Genomic DNA, 16,605 nt, shown 5'->3' with positions numbered 1-16,605 from the left:
AAGAATATAACAGAGCCAGACAGAGGAGAATATATTCAAGTCTTAAGGGAAGGCCTGAGTTCAGGGAAAGGTTCAGTTTGGTTGGAATGTGGAGTACATGACTAGGAATAATAGAAGCTCAGTTTGGAAAATTGCGTAAGCATAAGATTGTGGTGGGATCTGAACGTCAGTCTAAACAGTTTAGAATTGATTTCGTAGTCAATGAGGAGCCGCTGAAGTTTTGTGGAGAGAAGTGATCAGTGCTGTCCTCTAAGATGATTTTGATATTCAAGAAATGCAAATTAAAGCAATTCTGAGGTTCTACCTCATACCCATCAGATGGTTCGTGAAGTTGACAAAAGGGGAAAATGACAAAATGAAAATGAGAACTTAAAGGAAAACAGGAACATTACTGAACTGATGGTGGAACTATTAATTGGTCCAGACTTTCGGGAAAGCAATTTGGAAGTTTGTCTCCAAAAGTTACTAAATTATGCATATTTTTAGTCCCAGCAATACCACCACTAGCCCTACATTAAAAAAAACAAACAAAACGAAAGAAGGATTCAAATGTACAAAAGTATTCATAGCAGCTCTTTCTGTAGTGGCAAAGACCTGGAAAATAAGATGACATCCATCTATTAGGGAATGGCTGAACAAACTATGATGTACAGATGTAATGGAACATTATTATTTGTTTTGCTTAACTATCAATGTTTAATTTTTGTTTTTTCCCAATGGGGTTGGAGGGAGAGAAAATAAAATTTTTATTAACTGAAACAAATTTAAGTAAATTAAAGAGATGAATGATAACATGTACAGGAAGAAGGAATACTGGAGACCAATTAGGGTGTTCCCATAATAGTCTAAGTCTATGGCCTAGGGTGGTAGCTATGGGAATGAAGTAGAGGCAGGAGGCAAAGATGCAAAAGTTGCTGTGCAGGTAGAATCAATATATTCTAATGACTCATTAGAAGGGGAGTGAGAAAGAGGGAAGAATCAAAGATGGCTCTGAGCACAGAAACCTGAATGACTAAGGACAATAGTGGTATTGCACTTTCAATAGAAAAAGGGAAGTCACATTTCATTAAAAACAAAATTAAAATTTCCCTTCCTTTTTCCTATCAGTAACTAAACTCTTACTCTGCTTCTCTCCTTTTTTGACCTCCACATCAAATTATAAACGAAAAGCAGAAATTGTGAGGATATTAGGAGAGGAGAAGGTAGTTTATAGATGATGACATATATTACATGGAAATTACCTGGGAGTAGTGGCTCTACTACTTGTTAACGACTCTTTCCCACCAGTACTGGTCACAGGAAGCGTACGAGTCTGTGCCATCCCAGAAAGCTGAGGTTTGCTGGGTTCACTATTTTCTCTGAATCTCTGATCCAGTAACAGTGCATCTCCACTCATGTCAGTGGTGAAAGAGCTGTAGTTGTCAAAAGTTGCTGACAAAGGTTCTAATGCAAGCAATATCTGGAAAAAAAAACCACACATATGCACAACTTAACCATGATTTTATCAGTCTAAGTAAATAATTAACCAATATGATTTATTAAGACTAGAGTCAATATGCATTCATTAAGCACCTACTATGTGTCAGGCACTGTTCTAAAGGCTGGGGACACAAGTCAAAAGGCAGTTCCTGCTCTCAAGAAATTTACTACATACAAACAAAGACAGGGTAAATTGGAGAAAATTAACAGAAGGAAGGGTACTAGCATTAAGGGGAATCAGGAAAGGCTTCTTGTAAAAGGTGGAATTTTTAGCTGAAGGAAACTAGAGAGAAAAGATGTTTATGAAGAGAAGAAGGCATAGGAGACAGAGTGAAAATGCAGAGGAAGGCGATGGAGTGTTTGGTGTAAAAAGCAATTACACAGATATAATAACTGAACACATGGGAAACTAATAAGATTACCAAACAGAAAGGCGGAGTGAGGAAGAGAGAAGAGAATAGAAGTCAGGATAGAGCCTTGTGAGATATCCACAGTTAATGAACATAATGTAGATGAAAGTCTAGCAAAGACTTAAGAAGGACTGGTGAGAAAGGTAGGAAGGGAAATGGGAGAGAGCAGGGTCACAAAAATATAGCAAGAATACAGTATCAGAGAGAAGATAATTTACAAACGCTGCAGAGAGATAAAGAAAAATGAAGTCTGAGAAAAGGCTGTTGGATCTGGCAATTGAGAGACTGTTGGTGACTTTGAAGACAGTAGTTTCAGTGGAATGATGAAAGTGGAAACCAGAGTGAAGAGAGGGAGAAAGGAAGGCGTGGAGGTGCCTATTTATATTGGACACTAGGGATACAAAGACAAATGTGAGATTTTGTGTCCTTATGGAGCTGATAACCTCTAAGGGAGACAATTCACGTAAGTATGTACAAATACATAAAAAGACCAAGGTCATTTCTTTTGGGAGGAATGGACCAGTGGCCTATGACCTGTGGAAGAGCCATATGAACAATGAAGAGTGTAAAAGAGGTAAAGAGGAAGTTCATAAGGGGAATGCGGAGCACTCAGTACAGAAGCATGTCAAAGCCTGCTTTTGGGTTTCTCTAGAAACATTAAGAAATAATTTTTCTCTGGTCTAAATCCTTTACCAAATGTCCTAGCATGAAGATGGTGAAGGACAAAAGATCTTTTTTAGGAAAAAGGACTGAGGGTGGCAACCAAAATCTAGAATGAAGAACAATTAGTCTGGTAGAGAACACTGCTTTCCCCCCATCCATGAAGTGAGTGGGCTCTAGACTCCCTAAAGATAGTCTCTTCTCTTTCTCCATCTCCAACAAAAAGAGTATTAACAAAGACTCTTCTTTATTAAAAAAGGATAACATTGATTTTGCAAGCAGGGAGAAGATCTTTATCAATCCTTGAAGGGCATGTTCAAGGAAGGAAATGAGTAGAGACTCTTCTGGAATGTTAACCCAAACTATATTTGTTGATTTTTTTTCCTTGTTAAAGATTCCTATAGATGTTATATCAAATCATGTTAGGGTACAGAAACTTGTTTAAAGGAACTGGAGGACAGGGAATGATGCCAGTTTGTGCATTTCTCTTTCTTAAAGTTAGAAATGCTTAGATATTAAATTAAAATTAAATTAGATAAAGTTGTTTCTAGCAGGTTTGTGCCTAAAACACAGAATATAGCATTAATTTTTTTTTTGACACATTAAAAAAGGAGGGGCTAACCATCAGTTCTGTACTCCCAGGGACCATCAGCCTTATCTTCTAACCTTGGGCAAATTTCCTTCAGGTTTCTATCCGTTTCCATGAATGGGATTAGACTAGATGACCTCTAAGGTCTTTCTAAGCAAAATTATCCTAATTCTAGATCTCTCCTTTTTCATAGTACTCCCCTTCCCACAAAGACAAACTAGAACAGTACTACTCCTTAATTTTCACCTGCTCCCTTCTAGACTGTTTATTTGTAAAAGCTATTTCCCATATGGATATTCTAACTTCTGCCTTTCACTTTGAGACCCAGCTCAGATGCAGCACACTCCATGACACCTTTCCTAATTTCCTCACCTGAAAATGCTCTCTTATCAGCACTTTCTCAGGATCTATGATCTGTTCTCATTAACTTATGCCTCAAATTATAATACACTTTATATTACACTCAGAGAAAGGATCACAGGCACATAGAATCATAGGTCTAGAGTTGGAAGGACTACAGCAATCAGGTCAACTAAAACAATCCCCTCGTTAGACAGATGAAGAAAATAAAACCCAGAGAGGCTCAAGTGACTTGCTGATCATCACACAATAAGTGGCAGAGCCTGAATTTGAACCCATATCCTCTGACTACAAATCCAGCATTCTTTACAATGTGCTACATCACTTCCAGCGTGTACTTATTTGTCAGTATATTATACCCTCCAAAAGAATATAAGCTCTGTATACCACAATGCCTTGTATGTAGTAGGTACGTTATGCTTGTTGAACTGAATTGAATCCAAGGCTTATTCACAAAGAAAAAGATAATATATACATGAAGAAATAATAAAAATAAAGTAATTTTAAAATATATGTGTAAAGAAAAGAAGATAGCCTCCTAAGACTAAGCTGTCCTAATATCTAAGGTATTCCACGGATCCTGGTTTCTTGAATAACATAATGCTTTTCTTTGTTTTTTGATTCTTGGTTTCTTGGTGTAGTTTTGACCATTAAAATTCCTTGTAGGCTAGACAGATCCAGTTACTTCCTGACCCTAGGTAAGAATGGTGTCTTCTCTACTAGAATACTCTTCCAAGGCAAAATTGGACGTTGCTACCTGGGCACAATGGATGGAGTGTATCATTTCACAGGACAATTCCGGGCACATTCAGCCAATTTGACTCTAGAATGGCTAAAGGAAACTGGTATGAAATTAGGCTATTAAGCTAAGCTTGAGCAACACTACAGAATGAATACTTTGAATGCCACAGTAAATTAATGCATACTGTGTTTGGTGGAGTTTTTGAATGTGTTTGGGATATAGGTTCTCTCCATGGAAAGAGAGACTTTCCAACAATGAGAGCAAAGACATTCTGTAATACATCACACATCTGTGATCTCATCAGAACAGGCTCTCCTTTTTCACTACTGTGGATCTCAGCCCCATCATATCTAAAAAAAAAAAAAAAGGTCTCTTTTAAGTACAATGCTTTGCATGTGCTAAGAATTTAATAAACATGATGAATTGGCTAAGCCTCCTCTGATAAGTCTCTCTCTGCTCTTTGCTGGTTTGATTCTTGAATAACAGACTGCTTTTCTTTGTCTACATTCTCAGGCTTTCTTCCACCTGTTTAGGACATTCTAGTGCTTGTACTTCACTGGGATGACTTTTCCAAATGCACAATCACCTCCAAGCCATGACAAAGCATCAAAGGAGATAGATGTTAAATAAAAAGAAAGGTTTCTAAAAGAACAAAGAAAAAGTAAATAAAATAGTAGCAAAGAGCTTAGAACATGATTTTGGAAAACAAGCTAAGAAAATTAATGCAGAAAAGGAAAATGTGCATGTTAACAAAATGTTCAGGTAGTGGTAGAGTAAGGTTTTAGGGAGGAATTATTACATTATGCAAGAAAACTAAAATAATAATTTATGGTTTAAGAAACAAAAAGGAAAAACTGCAGTTAGATGGTGAGAAATGTATATAGTAAGGTCAAGAAATTAGTCTGTGAAAAATGCAAAGAAACAGATTCAATAAAACATTTCTGGGTTTTAGTGAGTTAAAATGTGATTTTGGACTACTCCAAGTCTCTTATAGCTATAATAATTAAGAGTTTTCTATACAAATAAATGAAAAATGAAGAAAATGCTTTGTGTGACTTTAGTGCTAAAGCCTGACATTCTGGGGCCTCAAGAAAAAACCTCTAAAAGGACTCCTTTGCTGTTTCTAAGTGTAAAGACATTACCACCACACCACACCCCCACACCTCCCAATAAAGAGATTTTAATGGCATTTACAACACTTTTGACACTACAGACCAGGGCTACTTTGCAAAAGGAGCAGGAGAGAACCTGGGGTTTTGGTGAAATATAAATTCAATGTAAGTCCACAGTATGATATGACAGCAAAAATACTAAAGCAGTCTACAGCAGGTGTCAAACACATAGTCCATGGGCCATATGCAGTCCATAACACTCCTGAGCGCAGCCAGAACCAGATTAAAATGTAACTGGGAAAATTTAACAAAATAAATAAAAATATAATAAAACATGGAAAATATTACATTTTAAAACTACAGTAACATGTGGCCCACAGTTGTTGTTTGCTCTTCATTCTTGAAGAGGACCCCGACATCAGGAAGATGATGACATGATTTGCAAGTGAACTGGATTTAAGAGAGGGAGGGCTGTGCAAACTCACCAGCCTCACTTTCTCCTCCAGAGTCATCTAGGTCCAATGGCCAGCTATAGGTCAGGACAAATGGACATGGTCCACAAAGCAGTGGAAAACTTTGGCCTTTTCAAGCTAGTGTTCTTACTTTGACAGAGGCAACAACCATTCAGTGGTTAGGACTGTTTTAAGAAGTGAACCAAGAGATGGCCCCTTAAATTAAAAAAAAAAAAATCAAACTGGGAGGAGACTCTCAGAGTTTCTGGCCAAAAGAGAAACAATTACTATTTATATTCACTCTGAGCCATCTGGGCCCAAACATAACCATTATGTGGTCCTTGGGAAGGGATTTATTGTTGGTCAATCAATGACAGCTATAGTGAATTGGATTTAAGGTACAGTCAGTAAACCCCTAGATATGTGGTTAGGTTTCAGCCTTCAAAATTTACCTTCCTCTGGGCAAACCAACCTGAGGCAAGGATATGATACCCAATGAGGGGAGGGGAAGTGAGAGGAGTGGAGAGGAGGGAATGGCAGGGAAAAGGGAGGAGAGGAGAGGAATTGCCCAATTGGAACTGGCCAGTTGGGGCCCCACTATGGCAGCTTTGGACTACTCATGGGTTGTAGTTGGTCCTTCCTTTTTGAAGAGGCCCATAATGTCAGGAAGGTGATGCCATGACTTGGAAGTGAATTGGATTTAAATGAGTGAGGGCTGTACAAAGTCACCCATCTTACTTTCTCCTCTGGGACTAGCTGGGTCCAGTGGCCAGATAAAGATCAGGACAACTGAAGATGGTTTCATGTGGCCCACAAAGATCCTTACAGACAGCTTAGTAGACCCTGTTTCTATTTGAGTTGGAAACCACTGGTTTAGAGCAAGTGGGGTTTTATTTCCCCTGTTCATTTCCTAGGTCACACTCAACCTGAAGTATTAATCTCAAGCTGAAGCATATTCAGAGAACAACCAGTATTGTGATGATTCAAAATGATGCTCCTCAAGAATCAGCTGAAAGCAATGGGGATACCTTGAGAAGACTTAGGTTCAGCACTTAGCACAATATTTGGCAGATAGTAGGTGTTTAATACATCTTAATTGGTTGATCAGGGAGAGCACAATTGTTTTCAAATATTTGAAGAGTTAGCATGTAGAAGAGAGATAAGAGTAGCTTTATTTAGTTTCAGAGGGGAGAACTAGAAGCAAAAGAAGAAATTGTAGAGACAAAGATTTTCACACAATCACAAAATTTAAAAGTTGAAAGGACCTAAGAGGACATCATCTAGTTCAACCTATACGGAATAATATTAATAATAAAAAGAATCCCCTCTTCAACTTCCATGACAAGTAATCCAATCCTTCCTTAAAAACGAGAAAAAAAGGGGGCGGAGCCAAGATGGCGGAGTAGAAAGACGCACATACGCTAGCTCCGAACTCACTGCCCATAAAATATCTGTAAAAAAAGAACTCTAGGAGAATTCTGGAGCAGCAGAAGCCACAGAACAACGGAGCGGAGGAGATTTCTGCTCCAGAGAGCCTGAAAACCTCTCGCAAAAGGTCCCTCGCGCCCTGGACCGGAGCAGAGCCCAACCCTGCCTTGGAGGCACCGAAAGGAGTGGATCCGAGCAGGCTTTAGGGACGGAATCTCCAGCAGCCGCATGGGTCCTCCCACTCACAGGTGACAAGGGTCGGTGAGAGGGTCTCTTTGGCGGGTTGAGAGGGGCGTGGGGTGCCCCCATAACTCAGGACCCCTTGGGAGGCAGCAGCGGAGGCGGGAGCAGACCAGGGCTCCCTAAGCAGGCAGGAGCCTGGATCCATTGTTGAAGGTCTCTGCATAAACCCCCTGAGGGAACTGAGCCCGTGAAGTGGCCCTGCCCCCACCTGAGCACCTGAACTTGATCTCACACTGAACAGCAGCCCTGACCTGCCCAAAGCCCTGAGGCTAGGGAGCAGCATTTGAATCTCAGACCCCAAGCACTGGCTGGGCAGATCCGGAGGCAAAGTGGGTGTGAATAGAATATTCAGAAATCAAGTCACTGGCTGGGAAAATGCCTAGAAAAGGGAAAAAAAAAATAAGACCATAGAAGGTTGCTTTCTTGGTGAACAGGCATTTCCTCCCTTCCTTTCTGATGAGGAAGAACAATGCTTACCATCAGGGAAAGACACAGAAGTCAAGGCTTCTGTATCCCAGCCCACTCAATGGGCTTAGGCCATGGAAGAGCTCAAAAAGGATTTTGAAAATCAAGTTAGAGAGGTGGAGGAAAAACTGGGAAGAGAAATGAGTGACATGCAAGCAAAGCATGAACAGCAGGTCAGCACCCTGCTAAAGGAGACCCAAAAAAATGCTGAAGAAAATAACACCTTGAAAAATAGGCTAACTCAATCGGCAAAAGAGGTTCAAAAAGCCAATGAGGAGAAGAATGCTTTAAAAAGCAGAATTAGCCAAATGGAAAAGGAGATTCAAAAGCTCACTGAAGAAAACAGTTCTTTCAAAATTAGAATGGAACAGATGGAGGCTAAGGACTTTATGAGAAACCAAGAAATCACAAAACAAAATCAAAAGAATGAAAAAATGGAAGAGAATGTGAACTATCTCATTGGAAAAACAACTGACCTGGAAAATAGATCCAGGAGAGACAATTTAAAAATTATGGGCCTACCTGAAAGCCATGATCAAAAAAAGAGCCTAGACATCATCTTTCATGAAATTATCAAGGAAAACTGCCCTGAGATTCTAGAACCAGAGGGCAAAATAAGTATTCAAGGAATCCACAGATCACCACCTGAAAGTGATCCAAAAAGAGAAACTCCTAGGAACATGGTGGCCAAATTCCAGAGTTCCCAGGTCAAGGAGAAAATATTGCAAGCAGCTAGAAAGAAACAATTCAAGTATTGTGGAAATACAATCAGGATAACACAAGATCTAGCAGCTTCTACATTAAGGGATCGAAGGGCATGGAATATGATATTCCAGAAGTTAAAGGAACTAGGACTAAAACCAAGAATCACCTACCCAGCAAAACTGAGTATAATACTTCAGGGGAAAAATTGGTCTTTCAATGAAATAGAGGACTCTCAAGCATTCTTGATGAAAAGACCTGAGCTGAAAAGAAAATTTGACTTTCAAACACAAGAATGAAGAGAAGCATGAAAAGGTAAATAGCAAAGAGAAGTCATAAGGGACCTTACTAAAGTTGAACTGTTTACATTCCTACATGGAAAGACAATATTTGTAACTCTTGAAACTATTCAGTATCTGGGTACTGGGTGGGATTATACACACACACATGCACATGCACACGCACACACACATAGAGACAGAGTGCACAGAGTGAATTGAAGAGGATGGGATCATATCTTAAAAAAATGAAATCAAGCAGTGAGAGAGAAATATATTGGGAGGAGAAAGGGAGAAATGGAATGGGGCAAATTATCTCTCATAAAAGAGGCAAGCAAAAGACTTATTAGTGGAGGGATAAAGAGGGGAGGTGAGAGAAAAACATGAAGTTTACTCTCATCACATTCCACTAAAGGAAGGAATAAAATGCACACTCATTTTGCTATGAAAACCTATCTTACAATACAGGAAAGTGGGGGATAAGGGGATAAGCAGGGTGGGGGGGATGATGGAAGGGAGAGCATGGGGAGGAGGGAGCAATTTGAGGTTGACACTCATGGGGAGGGACAGGGTCAAAAGAGAGAACAGAAGTAATGGGGGACAGGATAGGATGGAGGGAAATATAATTAGTTCTTACACAACACTACTATTATGGAAGTCATTTGCAAAACTACACAGATTTGGCCTACATTGAATTGCTTGCCTTCCAAAGGGAAGGGGTGGGGAGGGAGGGAGGAAGAGAAATTGGAACTCAAAGTTTTAGGAACAACTGTCGAGTACTGTTCTTGCCACTAGGTAATAAGAAATACAGGTAAAGGGGTATAGGATGGAGACAAGGGCAGAGAGAGATGATAGAAGAGAGGGCAGATTGGTGATAGGGGCAATTAGAACGCTCGGTGTTTTGGGGTGGGGGGAGGGGACAAAAGGGGAGAAAATTTGGAACCCAAAATTTTGTGAAAATGAATGTTAAAAGTTAAATAAATTAATTAATAAAGTAAAAAAAAATGAGAAAAAAAATCCACTATCGAAAGCAGCTCATTCTATTTCTAGAGAACTAAGTAGTAGATAATTAACATCAAGCCTCAATTTTCAAACCCCTCTGTATCTTCCATCCATAATCCCTAATTCCCCAAATTCTTTTCTACATTTCTAGTTGGAATTTAATATAGTATATGGTGCAGACAAATTGGTCCAAACTTATGTACTGCCAAATTGTTTTCGAGTTTTCCCAGAAGTTTTTGTCAAATAGAGAATTCTTACTCTGGTAGCTGTTTTTGAGTTTGTTGAACACCAGGCTACTTTGTTCTTTCTGGGTCTTGCTGTCTTGTTTACCTCATGAATTCCACTGATCAACTTTTCCATGATTTAGCCAAACTAAAGAGTTTTGATGATTACTACTTTATATTACATTTAAATATCTGGAAGTGCTAGGCTTCAGTATCTCTCTCTCTCTCTCTCTGTTACATCCTTTAGATTCTTAACCTTTTGTTTCTCTGAATGAATTTAAGCATTTTCCCCCATAATAAAACATCACCTTTGTATTATTTTTCTCCACGGAATTTCTCGAACATTTTTATAATAAGAGAATTCACTCTGAGGAACAGAAATACAAATAACAGAAATATTGTTACCTGGATCTCTCCAAGCTTCTTAGATGTTGGTGAGACAATTGTAAAAAATCCACTGATTGGATAAGTTGGAGACAACTTCGACAGTCCACTGATCTGGGCTCTCCCCACAGGGAGGTGATCACGTTTGGTGATTACCTCCAAGACAAGGACAGTCATATCTAAAAGTAAACAAAGATACTTTATTGAGAGTTTTCTTCCCACAGATTATTATAGACAGTATTTCTTTCGAGGGAGTGGTGGAGGAAAGGGGCAGAATAGAGGTGAAGTAAAGGGAGGACAATCCAGTAAAATATTATTATAGCTATTGTTACTGGTGTTTTTTGAAGAAAATAATTTCTTTAACTCAAAGAAGTCTTCCTTTAATTTTCTTCAGGTTGCTTCTCCAACTTCCCACTGTACTGCATATTATCATGTCCAGTGATAAATCCTGGAGGAGTGGGGATCAGAGGCTGATCTTAGAAAAGACCATTTTCACAATCTCCTTGCATCTTACCACTGCTTCTTGCAGTTAGAAGATTGTATTGCCAATAAGATACGAGATTTTAAGGATCGAATCGCACAGTATAATAAGCACTCTATTTGCTCAAAACCAAACCTTGAGCCAAAAAACTAAAGCATTCACAATTCATAATAACATAACAACTTTTTACCAGGGTGGCCACACAGTCTTAAACAGACACAAAAGTAACCTGCCCTTTTTTCCCCCAACAAATATGATCACAAGACATAAAACAAAACATACCATTCAGTATAACATAAAGTAGCATATGCCCCATCTTATACATTCTTTGGGGGCCAAAATCTTTGAGGAGTGAGCAATCAGCTTGTCTTCACTCAGGTATTGTTCCAAAATACTTGTCTATACAACAGAGAATCTCAGGCCAGGGTCTTAACAACTTATGCTACAATCCCCTCAAATCAAAGCAAAGAGTACAAGTCCTGAAAGTCCTCTTGAGGGCATGTCCTCTTTCCACGCTGCCTTTGCAGGCTCCCACCTGGCACTCTCAGACGCACACATGCTATAGTGAGCCAAAGAGTCTAAGTCCTAACATTGTTCCAGTCCCTGTTTCCAAGTCCTGAGGAGTGGCTGGGTGACAAAGCCAACAGGGTGGGTCCCTGGGGGTTATGGCACTTCCCTCCCATCCCACCACAGACAACTTACTGGCATAAAATATCTGGGAACAAGAGATTGCTACGGTCATGGATCCTGGAAACCAAACTTTAAAAAATAATAACAAAAATTCCACCTTGCTTGTGCTTGCAAAGATTCATATTTCAATTTTGTTATTGTGTTGTAGTGAAGAAATCACTGATCTAAGAATCAGAAGTGGTAGGTTTGAGTCCTAGCTCTTATAATTAGTCTCTATATGATAATAATGATAATAATAGTTGTAGGGGACCCTTTCTAGAACTCTGTGAAAAGAACAGATATAAAATATTAACTCAAAAGAATGGCAGGGTCAAATAATAATAACAAATAATGGTAACAATTGTTCACATTTACACTTTAAAGCTTGCAAAATTACACATTATTGCATCTAATCACAATACTAAACAGCTAGGTGGTGCAATGAACAGAGCATTCGACTGTAAAACGGGCTCACAAAATGTACATACGACTGAAAACAAGTAAACAAAAAATGTTTAAAGCACAATATAAATACAAGTTTTTATTATAAATTGGAAGCTGTGTGCAATATGGACATTTAGGTGCTCATATATGTATTTTACATCTTCCTGTCAAGGAGTGTTGAAACACCTTTTAGACTCAAACACCTATAACTTTGCACACACTCTTCTAGGCAATGTAGTCTTTACTATCCTGAGAATTTGCCATGCTCATACTTACTTTCTTGAATTGTGGAAGGAAACAAGCGTTTTATTAAGGGCCTGCTACATTCTAGGAACTGTATTAAACACTTTACAAATAGTATTTCATTTGATCATTACAACAGCCCTGGGACGCAGGTGCCTTCATGACTGTCCTTACCCTTATCTAACATCCCCTCCATGATGACATGCCCTGTTGATGACAATGTTCAACCAGTGTTGGGGAAGGTGAAGGCTACAGCTGCAAACCTGGACTAGAGCATCAGTGTCATTTTTCTCTTCCTCTGTCAGACCACCCTTAAAAATCACACCTCTGCAACTGGCTCAAACATCATGTTTCTCTGTTCTCACTCAAAATAGACAGGGAAGAGATGTATCCAAAACCCAGATTCTTTCCTCAGGTCCAGCCTCTTCCTAGGCTCTTACTAACAAAGATGCAAAGATGGAAGACAGGTAGCTAAAGTGGATAGGTCCAACTAACTGCCTCTTTTTATATTTTTTTGTTTATAATGGAGTTTTTATTTTATTTTAATTTTTAAAATTAGCCTTTATTTCCTCTACTACCATCTCCATTGAAAAAAAAGAGGTTAAATTAAATAAAATGCTCTCCACTCTCCCACAAAATCACGTAATTACCAGAAGCAGAGAGCTGGAAGGGCCTTCAGTAATCAACTAGTTCAATTCAAATACAGAGCAATCTCCCCTACAACACACTTAAAGGCAGCCATTCAGCCTCTGCCTGAAGACCTGTAGCAAGGGGGAACACATCACATCTCAAGGCAAGATATTCCACTTTTATGTACAATTCAAAATTGTCTCCAACTTTTTCCAGACCTTAAGCCAAACTGCACCTATCATTACTCCTGGTTCTGCCTTCTAGGGACAAACAAAACAAGTCTAATCCCTCCTCCACCTAATTAAGCTCTTCCTTCAACCAAATCTGGTAGGACATGGATTCAAGGCTTTTCATCCTAGTTGCCTTCCTCTGTAAATTCACCAGCTTCTCAACGTCCTTCTTAAATCACAGTGCCCAGAACTAAATAGAGTATTACAGATAAGGTTTGACAATGGCAGAGTATAATGGGATCATTTTTTATTGTTTCATGAAGTCATTGGCTTTTATTTGGTTTATTACAATTTTCAATACAGCAGTGAGGTGGTGCAGTGGATAGTGTGCCAGGCCTGTAGTCAGGAAGAAATGAGTTCAAATTCGACCTTAGACACTTACTAGCTGCATGATCCTGGGCAAGCTACTTAACCCTGTTTGCCTCAGTTTCCTCATCTATAAAAATGAACAGGAGAAGGAAATGGGAAAGCACTTCAGTATCTTTGCCAAAAAAACCCCAAGGAGTCACGAAGAGTCAGAAACAACTGAACAACAAATAATTTTCAGAAGTTTGCTGATTGCATAAGATTTTGTGTATTTTGTGTAAAGCTATAAACTTCCTTTCCAATTCTTTCTTCCACAGCTCTTTCCATCTTTTCCCTCAAGTGCTCTCATTTCATTGACAATAACATTTCTTTTTTCAACTCTTCCTTCACTGCTTCCAGAAATTCTAGTGAATTCATACCCAAGCTGTGTTTTTCTCTGAGCCTTTGCTCTCTGATGTTTTCAAGTCATTCTCTTCTTTTAGGTTTTGAGCATCTGTTACCATAATACTTTTTTATGGTGGAATTCTGCTCTGCTTGAAGTCAGGTTGGCCTTTAAGAAGGACTGCTTTCTTTTCCAGTTATTTACAAACTTTTTTTTAATGGTCTCTCTTAGAATTTCTTCAGGAATGGACAATAAGTTCACTGGCCTATAGTGTTCATGGTTTGTTCTCTCATTTTTTGAAAACGGCAAAATTTGCCCTTCACAAATCTTGTGATATCTATCCTGTGTTCTCTTTTTTTAAAAAATTTAATTTTTAACATTTTGAGTTCTAAATTCTCTTCCTTTCTCTAGGAATCTAAACCACTGAGGAGGTAGGCAATATAATATGAATTATACATGTGAAGTCGTGTAAAACATTTCTATATCAGCCCTGTCACAAACAAAGAGAAAGAAAAGAAAATGAAAAAAGTATGTGTCAATCTGTACTCTGGGTTTACTAATTCTCTCTCTGCAGGTGGAAAGCATTTTTCATCAAGATTCCTTTGAAATGTGTCTTGGGTCACTATAAATAATTACAGTAGCTAAGCCTTCACAGTTGATTCTCATCACAATATTGTTGTTATCTATAATGTTCTCCTGGAGTCTGCTAGCTTCACTTTTATCAGTTCATATAAGTTTTCCAAGATTTTTCTGAAGCCATCCTACTTGTCATTTCTTATAGCACAACAGTATTCCATCACATTCACATATAACTTTTTCAATCATTCTCCAATTAATAGGGATTCCTGAAATTTCCAATTCTTTACCACCACAAAAAGAGTTGCTATGAATATTTTTATACGTATAGGTCCTTTTCGTTTGATCTCCTTGGGTTACAAACTTAGCAGCCTCTATTGCTAGGTCAAAGGGTATGCACAGTTTTATAGCTCTTTGGGAACAATTCCAAATTATTCTCCAGAGTTAGACCAGTTCATAACTCCATCAAAAATGCATTGGTATCTCTATTTTCTAAACATTCCCCCCACCTCCCGAATTTGTAAATTAACTTTTCTGTCTTGTTGGCCAATCTGATAGGTGTTAGATAGTATCTCAGGACTGTTTTAATTTGTATTTCTCTAATCAACAGTGATTTCAATCATTTTCCATATGTAACAGTAAGCACCCTAGTATACCCAGGATGACCTGCTAGTACAGGTACTTAGATCTGCTTTTCTAAATGGAAAGCAACTTTTAAGGGGTCAAAAATCACTTTAATTATATATATATATATATATATATATATATATATATATATATATATATATATATATATATACACATATACATATACACACACACATATATATACATATATATATGTATCAATCACTCACTTAGTTTAGGGGGAAGAGTTAGCACCCTAAACTTCAGAAAATATACTAATAGTGCTTAAGGGGGGGGCGGAGCCAAGATAACAGAGTGGAAGCATAGAATTGCTAGAGCTCTCCCCTCAAGCACAGTCAAACACCTATAAAAAATGATTCTAAACAAATTCTGGAGCTGCAGAACCCACAGAATGACAGAGTAAAGCAAATCTCTAGCCCAAGACAGTCTGGCAGGTCGATAGTAAGCATCTATTGCACAGGGCTGGGGGCAGAGCACAGTCCAATGTGGGCTGTGCCGCCACAGACAGGACCTGAGCAGGCTTTAAATCTCTGGCATCTGTGGCGGTTTCCAGACTTCACAACCCCAAAATGCCAAGGAAAAATTGGAAGGTCAGTGGAAAAAAATCTGTCAGACCTCTGAGAGAGTAGAGTGGTCCAACTCCAGTGCCAGGGCAGTGGAGGGACTAGAAGAGCCCCCCCAGGCAGCCACAGCAGAGGCAGAAGCAGCAGCTATTTCTGGAGCTCTAGGCTCACAGACTGTGGGGGGATTAAGTGGATGACAGTAACACCCCCCACTCCCACTGGAAGCAGAGAACTACCTTGACAAAGAGCTCAAAAGTCAAGTAAATGGCTGGAGAAATGAGCAAAAACTGGAAAAAAGAATCAGACTATAAAATCCTACTTTGGTGACAAGGAAGACCAAACTATACAAACAGAAGAAGACAACAAAGTCAAATCTTCTATATCCAAAGCCTCCATGAAAAATATGAAGTGGTCTCAGGTCATGGAAGAGCGCAAAAAGGATTTTGAAAATCAAGTAAGAAAAGTAGGGCAAAAATTGGGAAATCAGAGTGATGCAAAATAATCATGAAAAACGAAATCAACTGCTTGCTAAAGTGGACCCAAAAAACACTGAAGAAAATAACACTTTAAAAAATAGACTAACCCAAATGGCAAAAGAGATCCAAAAAGCCAACGAGGAAAAGAATGCCTTAAAAAGCAGAAGTGACCAGACAGAAAAAGGAGGTCCAAAAGCTCACTGAAGAAAATAGTTCCTTAAAGATTAGAATGGAGCAGATGAAAGCTTTATGAAAAATCAAGGAATTACAAAACAAAACCAAAGGAATGAAAAAACAGCACACTCACTGGAAAATAGATCTAGGATAGACAATTTAAAAATTATTGGACTACTTGAAAGCCATGATCAACAAAAAGAGTCTAAACATCTTTCAAGAAATTATCAAAAAAAACAAAAAAAACAAAAAA

General features: G+C 38.7%; 1 protein-coding gene across 5 annotated transcripts in view; it reads right to left on the bottom strand.

The window, feature by feature from the left end:
• Positions 1 to 16,605, bottom strand: part of C2CD3 (C2 domain containing 3 centriole elongation regulator) — a 168,964-nt gene that overhangs the window by 136,690 nt on the left and 15,669 nt on the right. For all 5 annotated transcript variants that reach the window (XM_072610867.1, XM_072610868.1, XM_072610873.1 and 2 more), the window contains 2 exons: positions 10,552 to 10,709; positions 1,242 to 1,459 (listed from right to left, as the gene is read on the bottom strand). In XM_072610867.1, coding sequence (XP_072466968.1) covers positions 1,242 to 1,459; positions 10,552 to 10,709 — 376 coding nt within the window. The remainder of the gene's footprint in view (positions 1 to 1,241; positions 1,460 to 10,551; positions 10,710 to 16,605) is intronic.

Source organism: Notamacropus eugenii, chromosome 5 (assembly GCF_028372415.1).
Source record: "Notamacropus eugenii isolate mMacEug1 chromosome 5, mMacEug1.pri_v2, whole genome shotgun sequence".
NCBI classification, from domain to species: Eukaryota; Metazoa; Chordata; class Mammalia; order Diprotodontia; family Macropodidae; genus Notamacropus; species Notamacropus eugenii.
This window is presented reverse-complemented; position numbering and strand designations above follow the sequence as displayed.